The 16,553-nt window shown below is 38.3% G+C and overlaps 1 protein-coding gene across 5 annotated transcripts in view; it reads right to left on the bottom strand.

Annotated features, from left to right (window-relative positions):
- The window catches only part of CNTLN (centlein), a 276,063-nt gene extending 263,384 nt beyond the window's left edge, over positions 1 to 12,679 (bottom strand). For 4 of the 5 annotated variants that reach the window (XM_080819727.1, XM_080819729.1, XM_080819731.1 and 1 more), the window contains exons 1-2: positions 12,245 to 12,679; positions 5,923 to 6,011 (exon numbers count right to left, since the gene is read on the bottom strand). In XM_080819727.1, coding sequence (XP_080675853.1) covers positions 5,923 to 6,011; positions 12,245 to 12,604 — 449 coding nt within the window. In that variant the 5' untranslated portion in view covers positions 12,605 to 12,679. The remainder of the gene's footprint in view (positions 1 to 5,922; positions 6,012 to 12,244) is intronic. The other variant, XM_080819730.1, reaches the window with a different exon arrangement.
- Positions 12,680 to 16,553: the final 3,874 nt, after the last annotated feature.

Raw genomic sequence — 16,553 nt, 5'->3', positions numbered from 1 at the left:
CATTTACTGATAAAATAAGGTTGGTCATGTGTTGATAACTATTTAAGCTAGATGATGAGTAAACATGGGAGTTCATTAAAATATTATCTCTGTCTTTACATCTAATTGAAATATTCCATAATAGAAAGTAAAACACATGAACACAAATATATGGACTAGCAAACCTCATTTTACTGTGCTTTGCTATATTATGCTTTGCAGATACGAAGTTTTTCAAAAATGGAAGGTTTGTCACAATCCTGTGTCAAATTAAGTCTACTGGTACTATTTTTCCAACAGTATTTGCTCACTTCATGTCTCTGTGTCACATTTGGTAATTCTCGCAACATTTCAAACTCTTATAACTGTTTTAGGGCACCACAGACTACATGCATATAAGATGGCAAACTTAATTGATAAATATGTGTGCTCTGACTGCTCCCCGACTGGCCATTCCCCCATATCTTTCCCTCTCCTCACACCTCCCTATTCCCTGAGACACAAAAATACTGAAATTAAGCCAATTAATAACCTTACAGAAGCCACTAGTGTCCAAGTGAAAGGAAGAGTTGTACATCTCTCTTGAAATCAAAGGCGAGAAATAATTAAGCTTAGTGAAAAAGGCATGTCAAAAGCCAAGACAGGCCAAAAGCTAGGCCTCCTGCACCAAACAGTTAGCCAAGTTATAAAGGCAAAGGAGAAGTTCTTGAGGGAATTAAAGTTTCTACTCCAGTGAACACATGAATGATAAGAAAGCTAAACAGCCTTACTGCTGATATGGAGAAAGTTTTAGTGGGTCTGGACAGAAGATTAAACCAGCTACAACATTCCCTTAAGCCAAAGCCTAATCCAGAGCAAAGCCCTAACTCTCTTCAATTCTGTGAAGCTGAGAGAAGTAAAGAAGCTACCGAAGAAAAATCTGAAGCTTGCAGAGGTTGGTTCATGAAGTTGAAGGAAAGAAATCATCGCCATGACCTCTAAGTGCAAGGTGAAGCAGCAGGTGCTAACAGACAAGCTATACCAAATTACCCAGAAGATCTAGCTAAGAGAATTAATAAAGGTGGCTATACTAAATGACAGATCTTCAATATAGATGAAACAGCCTTCTATTGGAAGCAGATGCAATCTAGGACTTCCACAGCTAGAGAGAAGTCAATGCCTGGCTTCAAAACTTCAAAGGACAGGCTGACTCTATTTTGGGGCTAACACATATGGTGACTTTACGTTGAAACCAATGCTCATTTACCATTTTTGAAAACCATAGGGCAATTAAGAATTACACTAAATCTACTTCTCCTATCCTCAAGAAATGGAACAAAGTCTGGATGACAGTACATCCATTTACAACATGCTTTACTGAATATTTTAAACCCACTGTTGAGATCAACTCCTAAAAAAAAAAAAAAAAAAAAAAAAAGATTCCTTTCAAAATGTTACTGCTCACTGACAATCTACCTGGTCACCCAAGAGCTCTGATGGACAATGTTTTAATGCCTACTAACACAACATCCATTCTGAAGTCCATGGATCAAGGAGTGATTTTAACTCTCAAGTCTTATAATTGAAGAAATAGATTTCATAAGGCTAGAGCTGCCATAGATCATGATTTTTCTGATGGCTCTGGGCAAAGTCAATTGAAAAGCTTCTGGAAAGGATTCACCATTCTAGATCCCATGAAGAACAGTCATGATTCATGGGAAGAGGTTAGAATACCAACATTACCAAGAGTTTGGACAAAGTTGATTCCAACCCTCATAGATGACTTTGAAGGATTTAAGACTTTGGTGGAAGAAGTAATTGCAGGTGTGGTGGAAACTGCAAGACAACTAGAATTAGAAGCCAAGTCTGAAGATGTGACTGAACTGCTGCAATTAACAGATTATGAGTTGCTTCTTACAGATGAACAAAGAAAACAAAGGCTCTTGAGAGCCTTCCTGGTGAAGATGCCGTAAGATTGTTGAAATGACAACAAAGGATTTATGAATCTTTCAGTTTGAAAGAACTGACTCCAATTTTGAAAGAAATTCTACTGAGGGTAAAATGGTATCAAACAGCATCGCATGCTACAGAGAAATCTTTCAGGAAAGGAAGAGTCAGTTGATGTGGCAAACTTCATTGTTGCCTTACTTTAAGAAACTGTCACAGCCACCCCAACTGTCAGTAACTACCAACCTGATCACTCAGCAGCCATCAACATCAAAGCAACACCCTCCACCAGAAAAAAGATTACAACTTATTGAAAGTTCAGATGATGTTTTGCATTTTTTTAGCATTAAAGCTTTTTTTTGGGGGGGGGCAATATAGTATTTTTAAATTAAGGTATATACGTTGTTTTTCTAGACATAATGCTACTGTACACTAATAGACTACAGTATAGTGTAATAGTACAGTATAGTGTAATTTTTATAAGCACTGGAAATTTTAAAATTTTTATAATTATAAAAATTTTATAATTTTTATAATTATAAAAATTTTATAATTTTTATAAGCACTGGAAAATCAAAAATTCCAGGGTACTGGGTGGCTCAGTCAGTTAAGTGCTTCCCTTTGGCTCTGGTCATGATCTCCAGGGTCCTGGGATCAAGGAGCTCCATGTTAAGCTCTCCGCTCTGTGGGGAGCCTCCTTCTCCCTCTCCCTCTGCCTGCTGCTCCCCCCTGCTCCTGCTTTCTCTCCCTCAGATAAGCAAAATCTTAAAAGAAAAAATATCTTAAAATTTAAATAAATAAATAAAATGAAATTTCATATTGAGCTAAAGTATCAGTCAAGTATAAGGACAAATTAAAGACATTTTCAGGCACGTAAGCAGTCAGAAAGTGGAACACTTGTGCATCCTTTCTGAGAAATAATTTTGAAAATATAACCCAACAAAAAGAAAAAGAAAGATGTGGGATCCCAGGAACTGTGGAACTAGCCCAAGGGTACAATGAAAAGAAGTTCTAGGATGATAGCTATGAATAGGTTTAGAAAGCAATTGGTCTAAATTCATACCAGAAGCCAACGGGCTCAAGGAAGAATGTCTTCAGTCATTATACAAAGATATTCTTATTATAAAAAAGAGCAAAAAAGGAGGGCAATTAGAAATTCCAAGGGGAAATAAAGTTGTCCAGGAAGACCAAGGTATAGATTTTAAACAGACTTAAATGTAGCATTATTTGGGTAACTAATGGACTACACAGAAAGACAGTGTATTTGACTTTGATATTGAGAATATTCTTTTTTGAAAGAAAAGACTGAATGGTATACCATTCTTCATCTTTAATAGGCTGAAAAATACTACAGTTTTCTAGGAAATAATGTTCACATAATTATAAAATTATAAATGTCACTTAAACAAGTTTCCAATTTCAAAAAGTCAACTCAAGTTCCAAAATCTCTCAGAGTAGGGCCTATGGTCAACATCAGAATTATCTGGAAAGCTTATATTTTAAGGACATTTCTGGAACCCATCCCTAGAGATTCAGTAGATCAAGGGAAAATTCCAGAGATCTCTATTTTAAGAAATTTGCCAGGTATATCTTATGCATACTAAAATTTCAAGAATCATAGCTGTAAAGCAATAATCTCCAAAATTTCCCATTACATATCTTACCAGCAAAAAGCTTTTGCGTATCCACCCCAAAATATATGTGCATTTATTTACAAATTGTATATATTTACTTTTATATGTATACTGAAAAATAGAAATCTTAAAGGATAAGACAAATGACCCAACAATATTTTAATATTTGTTTCTGTCTTGACCAAGAAGAAAGTGAAAATTATAGAAAGTTTTAGCAAGTTTTAAAAAAATACCAAATGAATCAAAACCACAAGGAGTACCACCTCACACAAGTCAGAACGGCTAAAATCAACAAGTCAAGAAACGACAGATGTTGGAGATATGGAGAAAGGGGAACCCTCTCACACTGTGGGTAGGAATGCAAGCCGGTGCAGCCACTCTGGGAAACAGTATGGAGGTTCCTCAAAAAGTTGAAAACAGAGCTACCCTATGACCTAGCAATTATACCATTAGGTATTTACCCCAAAGATACAAATGCAGTGATTCAAAGGGGCATCTGCACCCAATGTTTATAGCAGCAATGTCCACAATAGCCAAACTATGGAAAGAGCCCAGATGTCCATCGATAGATGAATGGATAAAGATGTGGCATATATAAATAGGATATTACTCAGCAATCAAAAAGAATGAAATCTTGTCATTTACAATGATGTGGATGGAACTAGAAGGTATTATGCTAAGCAAAATAAGTCAATCAAAGAAAGAATTATCATACAATCTCACTCATATGTTAGAATTTAAGAAACAAAACAGAGAATCACAGAAGAAGAGAGGAAAAAATAAAACAAGACAAAACCAGACAGGGAGACAAACCATAAGAGACTCTTAATCATAGGAAATAAACTGAAGGCTGCTGGAGGGGAGGGAGGCAGAGGGATAAGGTCCCTGATGGACATTAAGGAGGGCATGTGATATAATGAGCACTGAGTAATATATAAGACTGATGAATCACTGATCTCTGCCTCTGAAACCAATCATATGTTATATGTTAATTAATAGAATTTAAGTTAAAAAATAAATAAAAATACCAAATTAGAAAATTGGAAAGTATATATACAAATAAAATGAGAAGATAGTGAAAGAATCACCGAAATGACTACTGAAGTTCCAAGAATATAACTTCTAGAAAGTTTATTCAGTAGAAAACAGAGTGGGATGAAGAGTGACCACATTTCATCTCAAGGATGATTGAGGAAGTACCAAGGGTACTGCAACAAAAGGCTAATCCAGATCGCCAAAAGAGAAAAACTGACTGACGAGCTGGACATATAAGTAACATGAAGAGAAAGTGATTACACTATTTTAAGTGTTCACAATAACTAAGGATGGTAAAACTATACATAGGTATGTATCACAGATTTTAAAAAGTTAATTCCAGAGAACACTGGAATGATCCTAGGCCTAGATACACCAAAGGTTCAAGTTACCAAAAAATGATATTCAGGGGCACCTGAGTGGCTCAGTGGGTTAAAGCCTCTGCCTTCGGCTCGGGTCATGATCCCAGGGTCCTGGGATCAAGCCCCGCATCGGGCTGTGTGCTCAGCGGGGAGCCTGCTTCCTTCTCTCTCTCTGCCTGCTTCTCTGCCTACTTGTGATCTCTGTCAAATAAATAAAGTCTTAAAAAAATTATATTCAGATTATATAATCATGATTCAATTAAAGAAAAGGAAAAAGGCATCCATGTGCTTAGCTTCTCACTTAGGCAATGTACTGAAATCTATTTAATAAGAAACCAAGTGTTTTAATTGTTAGGCTAAGCATCATGGGACTACTGTATACCAAATGTTTGATAAAGAGTACCCAGCATCACTCCACTGTTTCTAATGACCAAGGAGAGGCCCAATAATCTATAGTTAAATGAATGGGCATCCCCTACAGTGTAATACACTAAATGACTACTAAATGAAATCCCTCAGTCTATTTCAGAATACTTACTCTATTCTGACAATGTCATCTCAGACTTTAAAGTACACAATGCAGTTACCTCAGGGGAAAAGTGAGCCATGTCTAGAAAGTTGTCAATAGAGGCAGTTTCAGAGTAAAAAGCCAAATAACAGGTACTTCTCCAATTTTTAAAGTCAAAGCTGTAATAGCTCAACACACACATATACACAGACACATTAGACGCACACAGTGTCCAAGTCACAGCATTATCTCTTACCTGCCAACTTCCCAAATACATCAGAATACAAGCAGGAGATATGGCCTATTTGTATTTGGTGACTTGGCACCCCTTGAAATAAGTCCAATAATTATATCATGCTCCACATTCATTTGGAAGTCAAATCTCTTTAGGGACTTAATGTCAAGTTTTAATTTTAATAAGAAAGCAAAACAAATTCAACAAACCAAATACTCATAGAAAAATAACTTGGGAGCTCACCTTTCCACAATCAAACTGACTGCTTGTGAGAGATCTGGGTTTGTCACCTGGAGACGTTTCCACAAAGACCATACAAATTCTTTATCAGCCTTAAAGAAACAAAAGACATGTTTAATGCACTGCTTTGTAGTTAAATCAGAGAGGACACTACATTAAATTAAAACATGAAAAGAAATTACTTGATCCCTAGTTCTATAACTATAAAATAGATTCTTGTAAAGTATAACAGGAAAGCTTTATTTTAAGAAGTTCTTAGCACTCCACACTCTGGCACTTCACATTCACGTTTACTATTTCTACCAGCGACACTTCAGGGTTGTAAAGGTTGGAATGCTGAATGACAAAATTTTCTTTAAAAGAGAATTGCCCTCTATTTACTGCTCCATTTTTCAGCTCCCCTTTTCAGCAAAATTCCTTGGAAGAGTTACCTATAGTAATGGTCTCCACTTCCTCACTTCCATTCACTCTATTACTTTCTCCAGTCAGATGTCCATCCCCACTATGATGTTAAATTCCTTTTTCAAGGTCCTCTTTGTAGCTGAATCCCATAGACAATGGGCAGTTTTAGTCTTAATGCCTAGGCCAGTTGTTACAACAATTGTGATTGAGAGTTAGGAGTCACTTTGGGAGAAGTTTTTAAAAGAAGTTTTTAAAAATAGTGATGATCTAGAGATTCTGACTTAATTGGTTTCAGGTAAGTTTCAAGTACCAGTATTTTTTTTAAAAGTTCCTCAGGTGATTTTGTGCACTCAAGGTTGAGAACCATTGCTCTAGGGGACCTCATTCAGTTCCATGGTTTTATGTATTAACTACATACTGAGGACTTACAACATTTCCATCCTTAGATGTTTTCTCCACCCCTAGGTGCAGACTCCAATCTCCAACTCAATAATTCCATTTGAATACCTAGTAGATATCTCAAATTTAACTTAAACAAAAAAATTCTTGATTTCCTACTTTTTACAAACTTACTCCTCTTCAGCTCAGAAAACGACGCCATCATCTAAGTCATTTGTTCAAAGGCCTAACACTTACAAGTCAATTCTGTTCTCTTTTCCTCATATTTCATATCCAGTCAGTAAATCCTATTGTTTTTACCTACAACATATATCCCATTATAATCATTTTTCACCACCTCCACCACCGTCCTAGTCCAAATCAACTCCATCTCTCGCCTAGCCATCCATGGTGGTCCCCTGGCCTCCTTAGCTAAAAATCCTCCAATGGATTCCCATCAGTTAAGAAAATAATCCAAATTCTATAACAAGGCTACAAAACCCAACATTATCTGACCCATACATACCTCTCCAACCTCATCTATCACTCTCTCCATTTATTATACACACTGGTTTTCTTGTTCTGCTTGTGCCAGGGCCTCTGCACATGTACCATGCACCAGATTTTCATGTAGATTATTTCCTCACTTCATTCAGGTCTTTGCTTAAATGTCACCGCAAAAGAAATCTTCTCTGTCTACTATATTTACAGCCACCCAAACTCCTAAGTCTCTGATAACCCTTTACCCTATTTAATTTTTTTTTCCACAGCACATTTCATATTATTATATTTGGTTGGTTGGTTTTACTTGTGCGACAGATATTTCTATGTGGGTCTGTGTCCATCATCCATTCTCTCCTTCCTGTTGGTAACATAAACCATTTGGCTCTTTGCTGCCCAAGTAAAACCCTGGCCCCTCTTACCTATGGGATGTGACCAAGTTCTGTAAATGAAATATAAAAGTTACTGCTGGGAATCTTAAAATTAGACTTATGTCCACAAAATGGGTTACAAATATTGTTTTCCTAGTATGTTGTTGCTTATTTAGCTTTATTTATGATGGAGTGCTTTTGCAAAAGGGTAATTATTAATTTTATATATTCATATTTATCCATCTTTTCTATTATGACTTATGGATTTTATTATCAATTTTTCTGATGTGCCTTCTCTACTCAGAGATTACAAATATATTTACTACATTCACTTCCTTCTAAATTTTTATGTTTTCATTTTTTAATGCTCAAATCTTTGATCTACTTTGTTTGACTGCTTACTTACTTGTTTTCAGAAGACTTTTGACAGCCTGAGTACTAAAGAGTACTACCTTATCTAAACATTCCTATATATCGTGCTTTACTTTATCCCTTTAGAAACAAGAATTTAGAATTTGGGTATTAAAATGATTCAAGTTAAAAACAAGAAATGTCAGTATATAAATCACATGTCATAACCTGCCTGGAAGGTAGTGAAGGTAAGAAAGAATAAACCATGCAACATAATGTGCTCTAATCTATTTTTAAAAGGCATGTTGAGGAAATTACAAAATCCCTGGAAATCAGTAATACCTATAAATTTATCTTACAGCTCACATCAAAACAAAATAGCAAAGATTTACATGTATTTTCACCTCAACTTTTCTACCTAAAATACTAAGAAAGGTCAACATTAAGTAAAAATGTAAAAGAGTAGGTTTTCTTAATTTATAAAATGAATTACTTCCACTTAAATATGACTTAATGACAAAGGGCTTAGCTCTAGCACAGTGAAAGAGATACAGCAAGAAATCCAAAAAAATATGATGAAAAAAATCTCTACATCACAAAGTATAGTAAACTCAGCCTACAAAAAAGAGTTGACCAAATATTTGGAGATTTTAATCTAAATTATCTTAGTAATGGACTCGCCTTGACTTTCACTTATTAGCTGGTAGGGAAATAAGTATCAACTTGGCAGACACAGACACACAAAATCATCTTTTTCACTGGGTACATACTTTCCCTGCACCTAGTTTAGTGACTGGCAACATAACAGACCCTCGCTTTATCTCTACTGGAGGAATGAATTCAACAAACGTATGAAAACTATGTCCCTCATTAAATAAATAATTTGCCTACCAGAACCTAGGGAAAACAATGGAATGAATTTAATTACAAAGTATAGCACAAAGTAGCCTCTCAATAAATTATTATTATGAAAAATAATTACACAAAAAGATTCACATACCAAAATACAACTACTAACACTGGTGAGGATTTTAATTATACAATAGGTTTTCAAGGGGCGCCTAGGTGGCTCAGTGGGTTAGGCCTCTGCCTTCGGATCAGGTCATGATCTCAGGGTCCTGGAATTGAGCCCCACATCCAGCTCTCTGCTCAGTGGGGAGGCTGCTTCCCCCTCTCTCTCTGCCTGCCTCTCTGCCTACTTGTGATCTCTCTGTCAAATAAATAAATAAAATCTTTAAAAAAAAATAGGTTTTCAAAATTGTTCTTCTTTATGAAATGGATAAGTTTTCAACACACCTAAATATTTTAACAAAAAATATAACTAGTCATATAATCTTAATTCCAACATCACATGCTTCATTAAACTTAGTTTCATCACTAAAGTTGGAGTAATAAACATATATATATTTTTTTGTTTCATTTTTTAAGTAAACTCTACATCCAATGCAGGGCTTGAACACAACCTGGAAATCAAGAGTTGCACGCTCTACGACTGATCCAGCCAGGTATCAACATATATTTCATTTAATGCCCTAAATCAGTTTGAACCTGAAACTGGCTTACAGGTTTAGTGAATATTTTTGGCTGCTACCGAAAAAGAAAATAAGCTTTGAGATATACATACACACGTAACACACAAATATATGTGTATGTATATATATATGTCTATATATTATACATATGTAACATTACTTCTTATCTTCCGGTATTCTACAGGTGGTAATAAATGTGCACATACACATACTATATCCTATCCTAAACTGCAATATCCTAAACTGCAAATAGAACACATTCTTGAAATTCATAATCAAAATTAAGAGTAGGGTGAAGTTGGGTTCTAAATCAATGAATAAGGCATAAATGTCACAAACTTAAAATTGTCCTTTGAAGCACCCTTGAAGGACAAGCTATATTAGGAAGCCAATTTCTTATCCTCCAGTAGGTCCAATACAGACAGCTTTTCTCCCCACACTGAAGTAAATGATGTTTTCTTCAGCTAAGCATTATGTGCATGTTGCTTGCTAGTATGGAGCCATTAAAAAACAAAACAAAAAACTTCAATATTACAATCACACAGAGTTGGATGATAAATACTTGGAACTGATATTGTTTTCTTTTATATGCTTATTCTGAGTACTCCAATGGGGTGGAATGGTATATGGACCCACTCAAACCTTCTTGTTCTCCACCAAGTACATATAATTGAATTCTTGTAAGCTAAACATGGGAAAAAACCCAACTAACCTGTACGAATCTACTACTTATGACTAGACTAATTTGCAGAATTCTTTTTCCCCAAAATGTACATTTGATCCATTTCTGTGTCGAATTAATTTGGTAGATCTGAGCAGTATTCTCTTAAAAAATAGAATTTTGAAGAAAAATCAAAGTCCATGACAAACAGGGTAAACATTGTTCCTGAAATTCTAGGTATATGTATGTGTGTATACTTACTAGGTTAAGATGACAAATGAATTTATGTTGAGTTGCAATTTTTGAAAGGTTTGAAAAACGGGGTTAATCCTACATTTTTGGGTATGTGATTTCTAGCTGAGTAAGTAAGTAGAACAAAATAAAAAGGTCTAAAAGTGAATGTTTATGTAAATTTTTTTTTTAATAAAACAATTGGGGGTTCAATTGTTATTTCTCCCAAGTTTACCCAAGAGCAGGAGTGTGGTTTGACCACGGTTTTGAATGGCATACTGCCAATCTCATCTCACATTACTGGAATGCCTGTGATCATCTGACAGTGTCAATATTACAAAAATCTCAAGAACCATGATCCTAGCCCAATTATGACCATCTCTATTCTTACATCTGCCTAGAGCAATCTAATCATCTTCCTAGTCCATATACTTCCAAGGTCACAAGAGCCAACACCATATGTGAAACTACATTTTTAAAGACTAGGGAATGGATTTGGGGGAGGGGGTCAATGGGCTGTTTTCAACAGAGTGATTTCCTTAATCAAGTCAGTTGTAAAAAGTAAGTATCTCAGCTCCGTAGACAGCTATAACTAGGATACATAGAGAAAGGGAAAGGGGAGAGTAAAGAAGATATGGGCAAATAGCATCTGAGATTAGGACTTGTCCAAGTTACAAAACCCTTATCATGGGTTAACATCTTTATCCAAGGGTGAGGTGTGCAGAGGACAAAATGCTTTAGTTCACTGGTGTCTCTTATTTGTTCCTTCGCTCCTTATCCAGTGAAGAACAGAAAATGGGAAAATGAAAAAGCAGTCACATAATATTTCCCCAGCCTGTTTAAGCAAATGCATATTCAATTTGAACAAAACTGTCCTGTTTTTACAGCCTTGACTCAATCAGCAAGGACCTACAAAAGGGGCAAAAGAATCCAATAGAACAAACTATGAGAGAGAATGAATTTCACGAATTTTTACTAACCTAAACTGATGATACTGTTCACAAAGTTACCCTGGTTGTTAGCAGTTCCTAATTGGTTCTATCTTGAAGACAAAGTGATTAAAAGATTTATTGTTGAGTGAATCCCCAACATTTATATCGCCCAACGCTGTCTAAAGGTTCTGGTAAAATCAGAGAAGAGATGGTGGTAAGGATGCAAAACTAAAATGAAATCAAATCTCTTTGAACATGAGTGCAGCCATCTTTAATAACTCTACATAGAACAGGCAAGTAAATTAACATAATTGATTTACGATGACATGAAAATGAATTTTCTGTCTCAAGGACTATAGAATTTGTATAGCTGATTAATAAACATCGAGCATCATCTATTATGTGTTAAAGTTCCCGGACTAAAACTCCCTAAAAATTATTGATCTGTGTTTACCACTTAAGTTTAACTTAGGCTGACTTAAGAACAAGTGTTTGCAAATTAAAAACAGGTTCCTTCATCGGTGGACTTCATTTTAATAGACGTGTTTCAACTTTCCTGTTCAACCTATCAACTCGTGGACTCACTCAACTCCTCTCTAAGTACTACTTAACCATCACGACCGGGAACTTGGGCTTTTGGGGAGGGGGGCGGTGCGACTGCACGTTTTGGTGGCATCCAAGTGAAGAAAACCAAACCCAGGGCGCCGAGGCGAACCCTGCCCAGCCTGTCCAGAGAGCGGTGGGAGCCCCAGGTCGGGGAGTTGCGGGCACTGCCGCGTCCCCCCAGCACCAAGCAGCGGGCCGGGCTGCGTGTGGAAGCCGGGAGGGAGCGCCGCGGGGCGGAGATGGGTGGGTCCCGAACCCGCGCAGCGACGCAGCCTAAGGCAGAGGGAGAGGGGCGCGCCTACCCACCGGCCCGGCCCCGGCCCCGCTGTGTAGGGGAAAGGCCGGCGGCCACCTCGATACCTGACACAGGGCCAGCTCCTCCTTTAGGCTGCTCAGCTCTTCCTCCAGCAGCTGCGTCCGGGTCACCATCGCCTCCTCTACCGAGATGCCCTCTAGCCGCTTGGACCCCTTGGGCGAGCTGAGGAGGGGAGCCTGAGCCGGAGCCGCCCCCCCTGGCCCTCGCCGGCCCCCTGACCCTTCTTCGCCCCGCCAGCATATATCGTTTTTGTCCACGACGCCCTCCCGCACTGCGCTCGCAAGCCCCGAGGCCTCGCTGCGCACTGCGTGTACCACAGTCCCCCGCCCAACACGTGGGGACCAGGGGCCCAACTGTCGCCCTGAGGGCGGAGGGAGCGGCGAGGGCGACGAGCGCGCCGCCATGGCCGCGGCTGCTAACGGGTCAAGTTCCCTGTTGGAAACTCCACCTCCCTTTCCCCATCCTGGCGAGCCCGAAGCTCCGAGACGCGCATGCGCGAGCCTTTTCCCGCCTTGGCCGGCGGGGTCTCGCGTTTTCGGATCCTGGCCGGCTTTCCGCGGGACGCGCGCCCGGCGCCAGCGCTAGACTGCGCACGCGCCGTGGCCCAAGGGGTTAGGCCTGTCCCCTGCGCGCGCCACCCCGACAGGCGCTGCAGGAGTCTTCGGTTCCCAACGCCACGCCTGCCCGCCCACCTAAAACCCTACCCGCTACTTAGCTAGCTTACCTCCCACCTCTTAAAGTCTTCCTTGACAAGCCCCTAGCCCCAAATGATCCTTAACTGTGAATTCCTCCGCCTCCAAGGCCCCTGCCAACTTGTTTGTCACGTTTCATTGACCGCCCTGGAGTGTTAGTTACACGGCTAATCTCCCCAGCGCTGTTGTAAGCTCCTTGAGGATCAGGGAATAAATTTTACACTTAAGTGTTTTCTTCACACCCTTTAGCAAAACTGCTTTAGGTACAGCTGAAGTCCAGCAAGCTGACTTATGTCAGGGAGATGTGGAAAGCCTTGTGTTGAGCTGGGACTATCAGGCGGATTTCCCATTTGAATTATGATCCTTTGCGCACCCTTCGTCCTTTGTTTTGCAAGAGTCACGATTTCCTTTAAGTTTTTATGGCAGCTTCTTTATTCAATTGGCTGAATATCAGAGCGAGTGTGACCCACACGGCCCCACAGTATGTGACCTATTGAAATCAGTAATTCTGAGCTTAAAGAAACAAGATCAGCTTTCTTTCCACCGGCCTATCCTCTTTCTTCATCCCTTTCTGCCTCTCGGTCTCCCTTTCTTCTTCCTTTATTCTTTCCCTCCCTCCTTCCTTCCTTCTTTCCTTCTTTATAAACTTCAAATAGTCAATTACCATCTTTTTCTTTGCCATGCTAACGCTTCCTACTCGTGATGATTTTAGTAGCGGGATCACGGTGAGCCAGCACTAGAGTTTTACCAAAAGCCAGATTGCTCTCTTCTGTAAAAGGGTTCCGGAATACAGAGAGCTGAGATGGGGAAAAGGTGGACTGTGGAAGTAGGGAGGTCACCACTTTAACTGGTGACCTCTTCATTTAATCAAAATTACTGCTTTGTGCCAGAATTTAGTCAGCATATCAAAAGACACGCTCCCTGTTAGAATCCTGCTAAGGCAGGATGAGTGGGCTTCCTTCCCACCAAAGGTAAACATCCCACGAAATTTATATAAGGGTTAGAAAAAGTACACAAAAGCCTGTTTTAGAAGTGACTCCCAAACCGAACATTTACTATATGCTGGGTCCAGGGCTAATTACTTTTCATATATGTACTTATTCAATTCTTACATCATGGTAAAATAAATATTATTCCCACTTTACTCATGAGAAAACTGAGACTTGAGAGATTACTATACCCAGCCCAATGTCCCACATCTGGTATTAGAAAAGCAGAATATGGATCCACTTAACTCTAAAACATGTCTCTGATCACTTACTCTGTACCTGTCACTTGAAATACAGCATTATGTCTGAGCTTGTAAGATTTCATTGGGTTTAAGATTGGGAATTCTAATCACATAATTCAAAAGGTTGTCACGAAATCAATATGAATGCACATTCTTTTTTTTTTTTTTTTTTTTTTTTTTAAAGATTTTATTTATTTATTTGTTGGAGAGAGTGAGCACAGGCAGACAGAGAGGCAGGCAGAGGCAGAGGGAGAAGCAGGCTCCCTGCTGAGCAAGGAGCCCGATATGGGACTCGATCCCAGGACCCTGGGATCATGACCTGAGCCGAAGGCAGCTGCTTAACCAACTGAGCCACTCAGGCGTCCCTGAATGCACATTCTTAATGGTTATGTGTTGTTCACTCAAAAGGGTATCATTTCATCCAACTATAGAAAGATTCTTTTGAAAAACAGTGAAATCTCTTCTATCATGTACAAGAATAAATATACATACCTGCCTCAAAAGAATATCCTGAATCTATGAGTGGGTAGAAAATTTTTTTCTTTCTCTTTTCTTTTTTTGGTGATAAAATACACATAACATAAAATGTAGCATTATAACCATTTAAAGTGGCTACAAATAAAATGTCTTTAGGCATATTCATGGTATTAGGCAACCATCACCAGTATCTGGTTCCAGAACATTTTCACCTCCCCAAACCAAAACCCCATATCCATTAATTCACTGCCTGTTTGCATTCCCCATCTTCACCCCCTAGGCTCCAGGTAACCATCAACCTGCATTCTGTCTCATGGATTGGCCTCTTCTGAATACTTCCTACAAATGGAACCATAACATGTGGCCTTTTACGTCTGGCTTCTTTCACTTAGCATTGTTCTCAAGTTTCACCCATTTTTGTAGCATGTACCTACTTCATTTTCTTTTAGCCAAATAATATTCCATGATATGGGTATAACACAATGAGTTTCTTCATTCATCCTTTGAATGATATGTGGGTTGTTTCCACCTTTGGCCTATTGTGAATAGAGCTGCTATGAGCATTCACATATGGGTTATTGTTTGAACACCTGTTCTCAGTTATTTTATATATATACCTAGGAGTGGAATCGCTGGGTCATATGGTAATTCGATGTTTAACTTACTGAGGAACTACCAAACTGTTTTCCACAGCAGCTGTATCATTTTACATTCCCACCAACAATGTATGAGTCCAGTTTTTCCACATCCTCACCAACACTTGTTAGTTTCCCTTTTTATGGCCATACTAGAGAGTGTGTAATGGTATCTCACTATGGCTGTGATTTACATTTTCCTAATGACTAATGACGTTGATCACCTTTTGATGTGCTTTTTGGACATTGATCTTTTTTGAAGAAATGTCAGTTCAAGTCCTTTGTCCATTTTTTAATTGCGTTGTTTATTTATTGTTGAGTTATAGAGGTTCTTTACTGGCAGACAATTTTTAAGCATAAAAAATTGCATATTTTCAGGGTTCCTGGGTGGCTCAAAGGGTTAAGCCTCTGCCTTCAGCTCAGGTCATGGTCTCAGGGTTCTGGGATTGAGCCCCTCATCGGGCTCCCTGCTGAGCAGGGAGACTGCTTCCCCAGACCCCCTCTGCCAGTCTCTCTGTCTACTTGTGATCTCTCTCTCTCTCTTTCTCTGTCAAAAAAAAAAAAAAATCTTTTAAAAAAATTGCACATTTTCAAAAGATACATAAGGAGTTCTTTCTTGTATTATTTGCAAAAATGACACAAATATGTGAAATACTGAATATTAAATTTGTAACTCAGAACAATAAGTTAAAGACCTGTAATACTATCTGAATAAAAATGCCAAAACAAGCAACAGTGTCTCTCTTGTGCAATTCTTTGTGCAAACATTTAAAAGTGATGATATCTGTTCTACAGAAATTAATAATAAAGTCTGCCAGGAAGAAATATATTAGAATATAGAAACATATAATTCTGTCCATATCATCATTGTACAGGTGAAATATTGTGGAAAATGAGGGAAATGCGTGAATTAGTATGGTATTTAAATTGCATCTCTCATTTGAATTTAAAAAAATTTAACTCTAACTTCTGTTTAAGAAGAGAAATGTATTAAGTTTCTCAGCCTTGATGGTTCTTTGTTTCCAGAAAGAATGTCAAATTTTAAGACATATTTATTTCTCCTTTACAGATTTGGTATAATCTTTATGATCAGCAGGATTTAATTATTAAATTTTAAACCATATTTGGTACTGATAAGACCTTAAATATCACAGATTTCTTTCATGTCATTTTGAAATGTATCTCAATTTTTAGGGTTTTTCTAAGTGAGTCAAATCAAGAATGGCCTACTGCCCACTCCTTCAATGTTAAAATAGAAATCCGCATGCTCAATGTGCCAATGTGACACTTGAGTCAGCAGCAGACATATCTTGTCAGT

Source organism: Martes martes (assembly GCF_963455335.1).
Source record: "Martes martes genome assembly, chromosome: 12".
Classification (NCBI taxonomy): domain Eukaryota; kingdom Metazoa; phylum Chordata; class Mammalia; order Carnivora; family Mustelidae; genus Martes; species Martes martes.
This window is presented reverse-complemented; position numbering and strand designations above follow the sequence as displayed.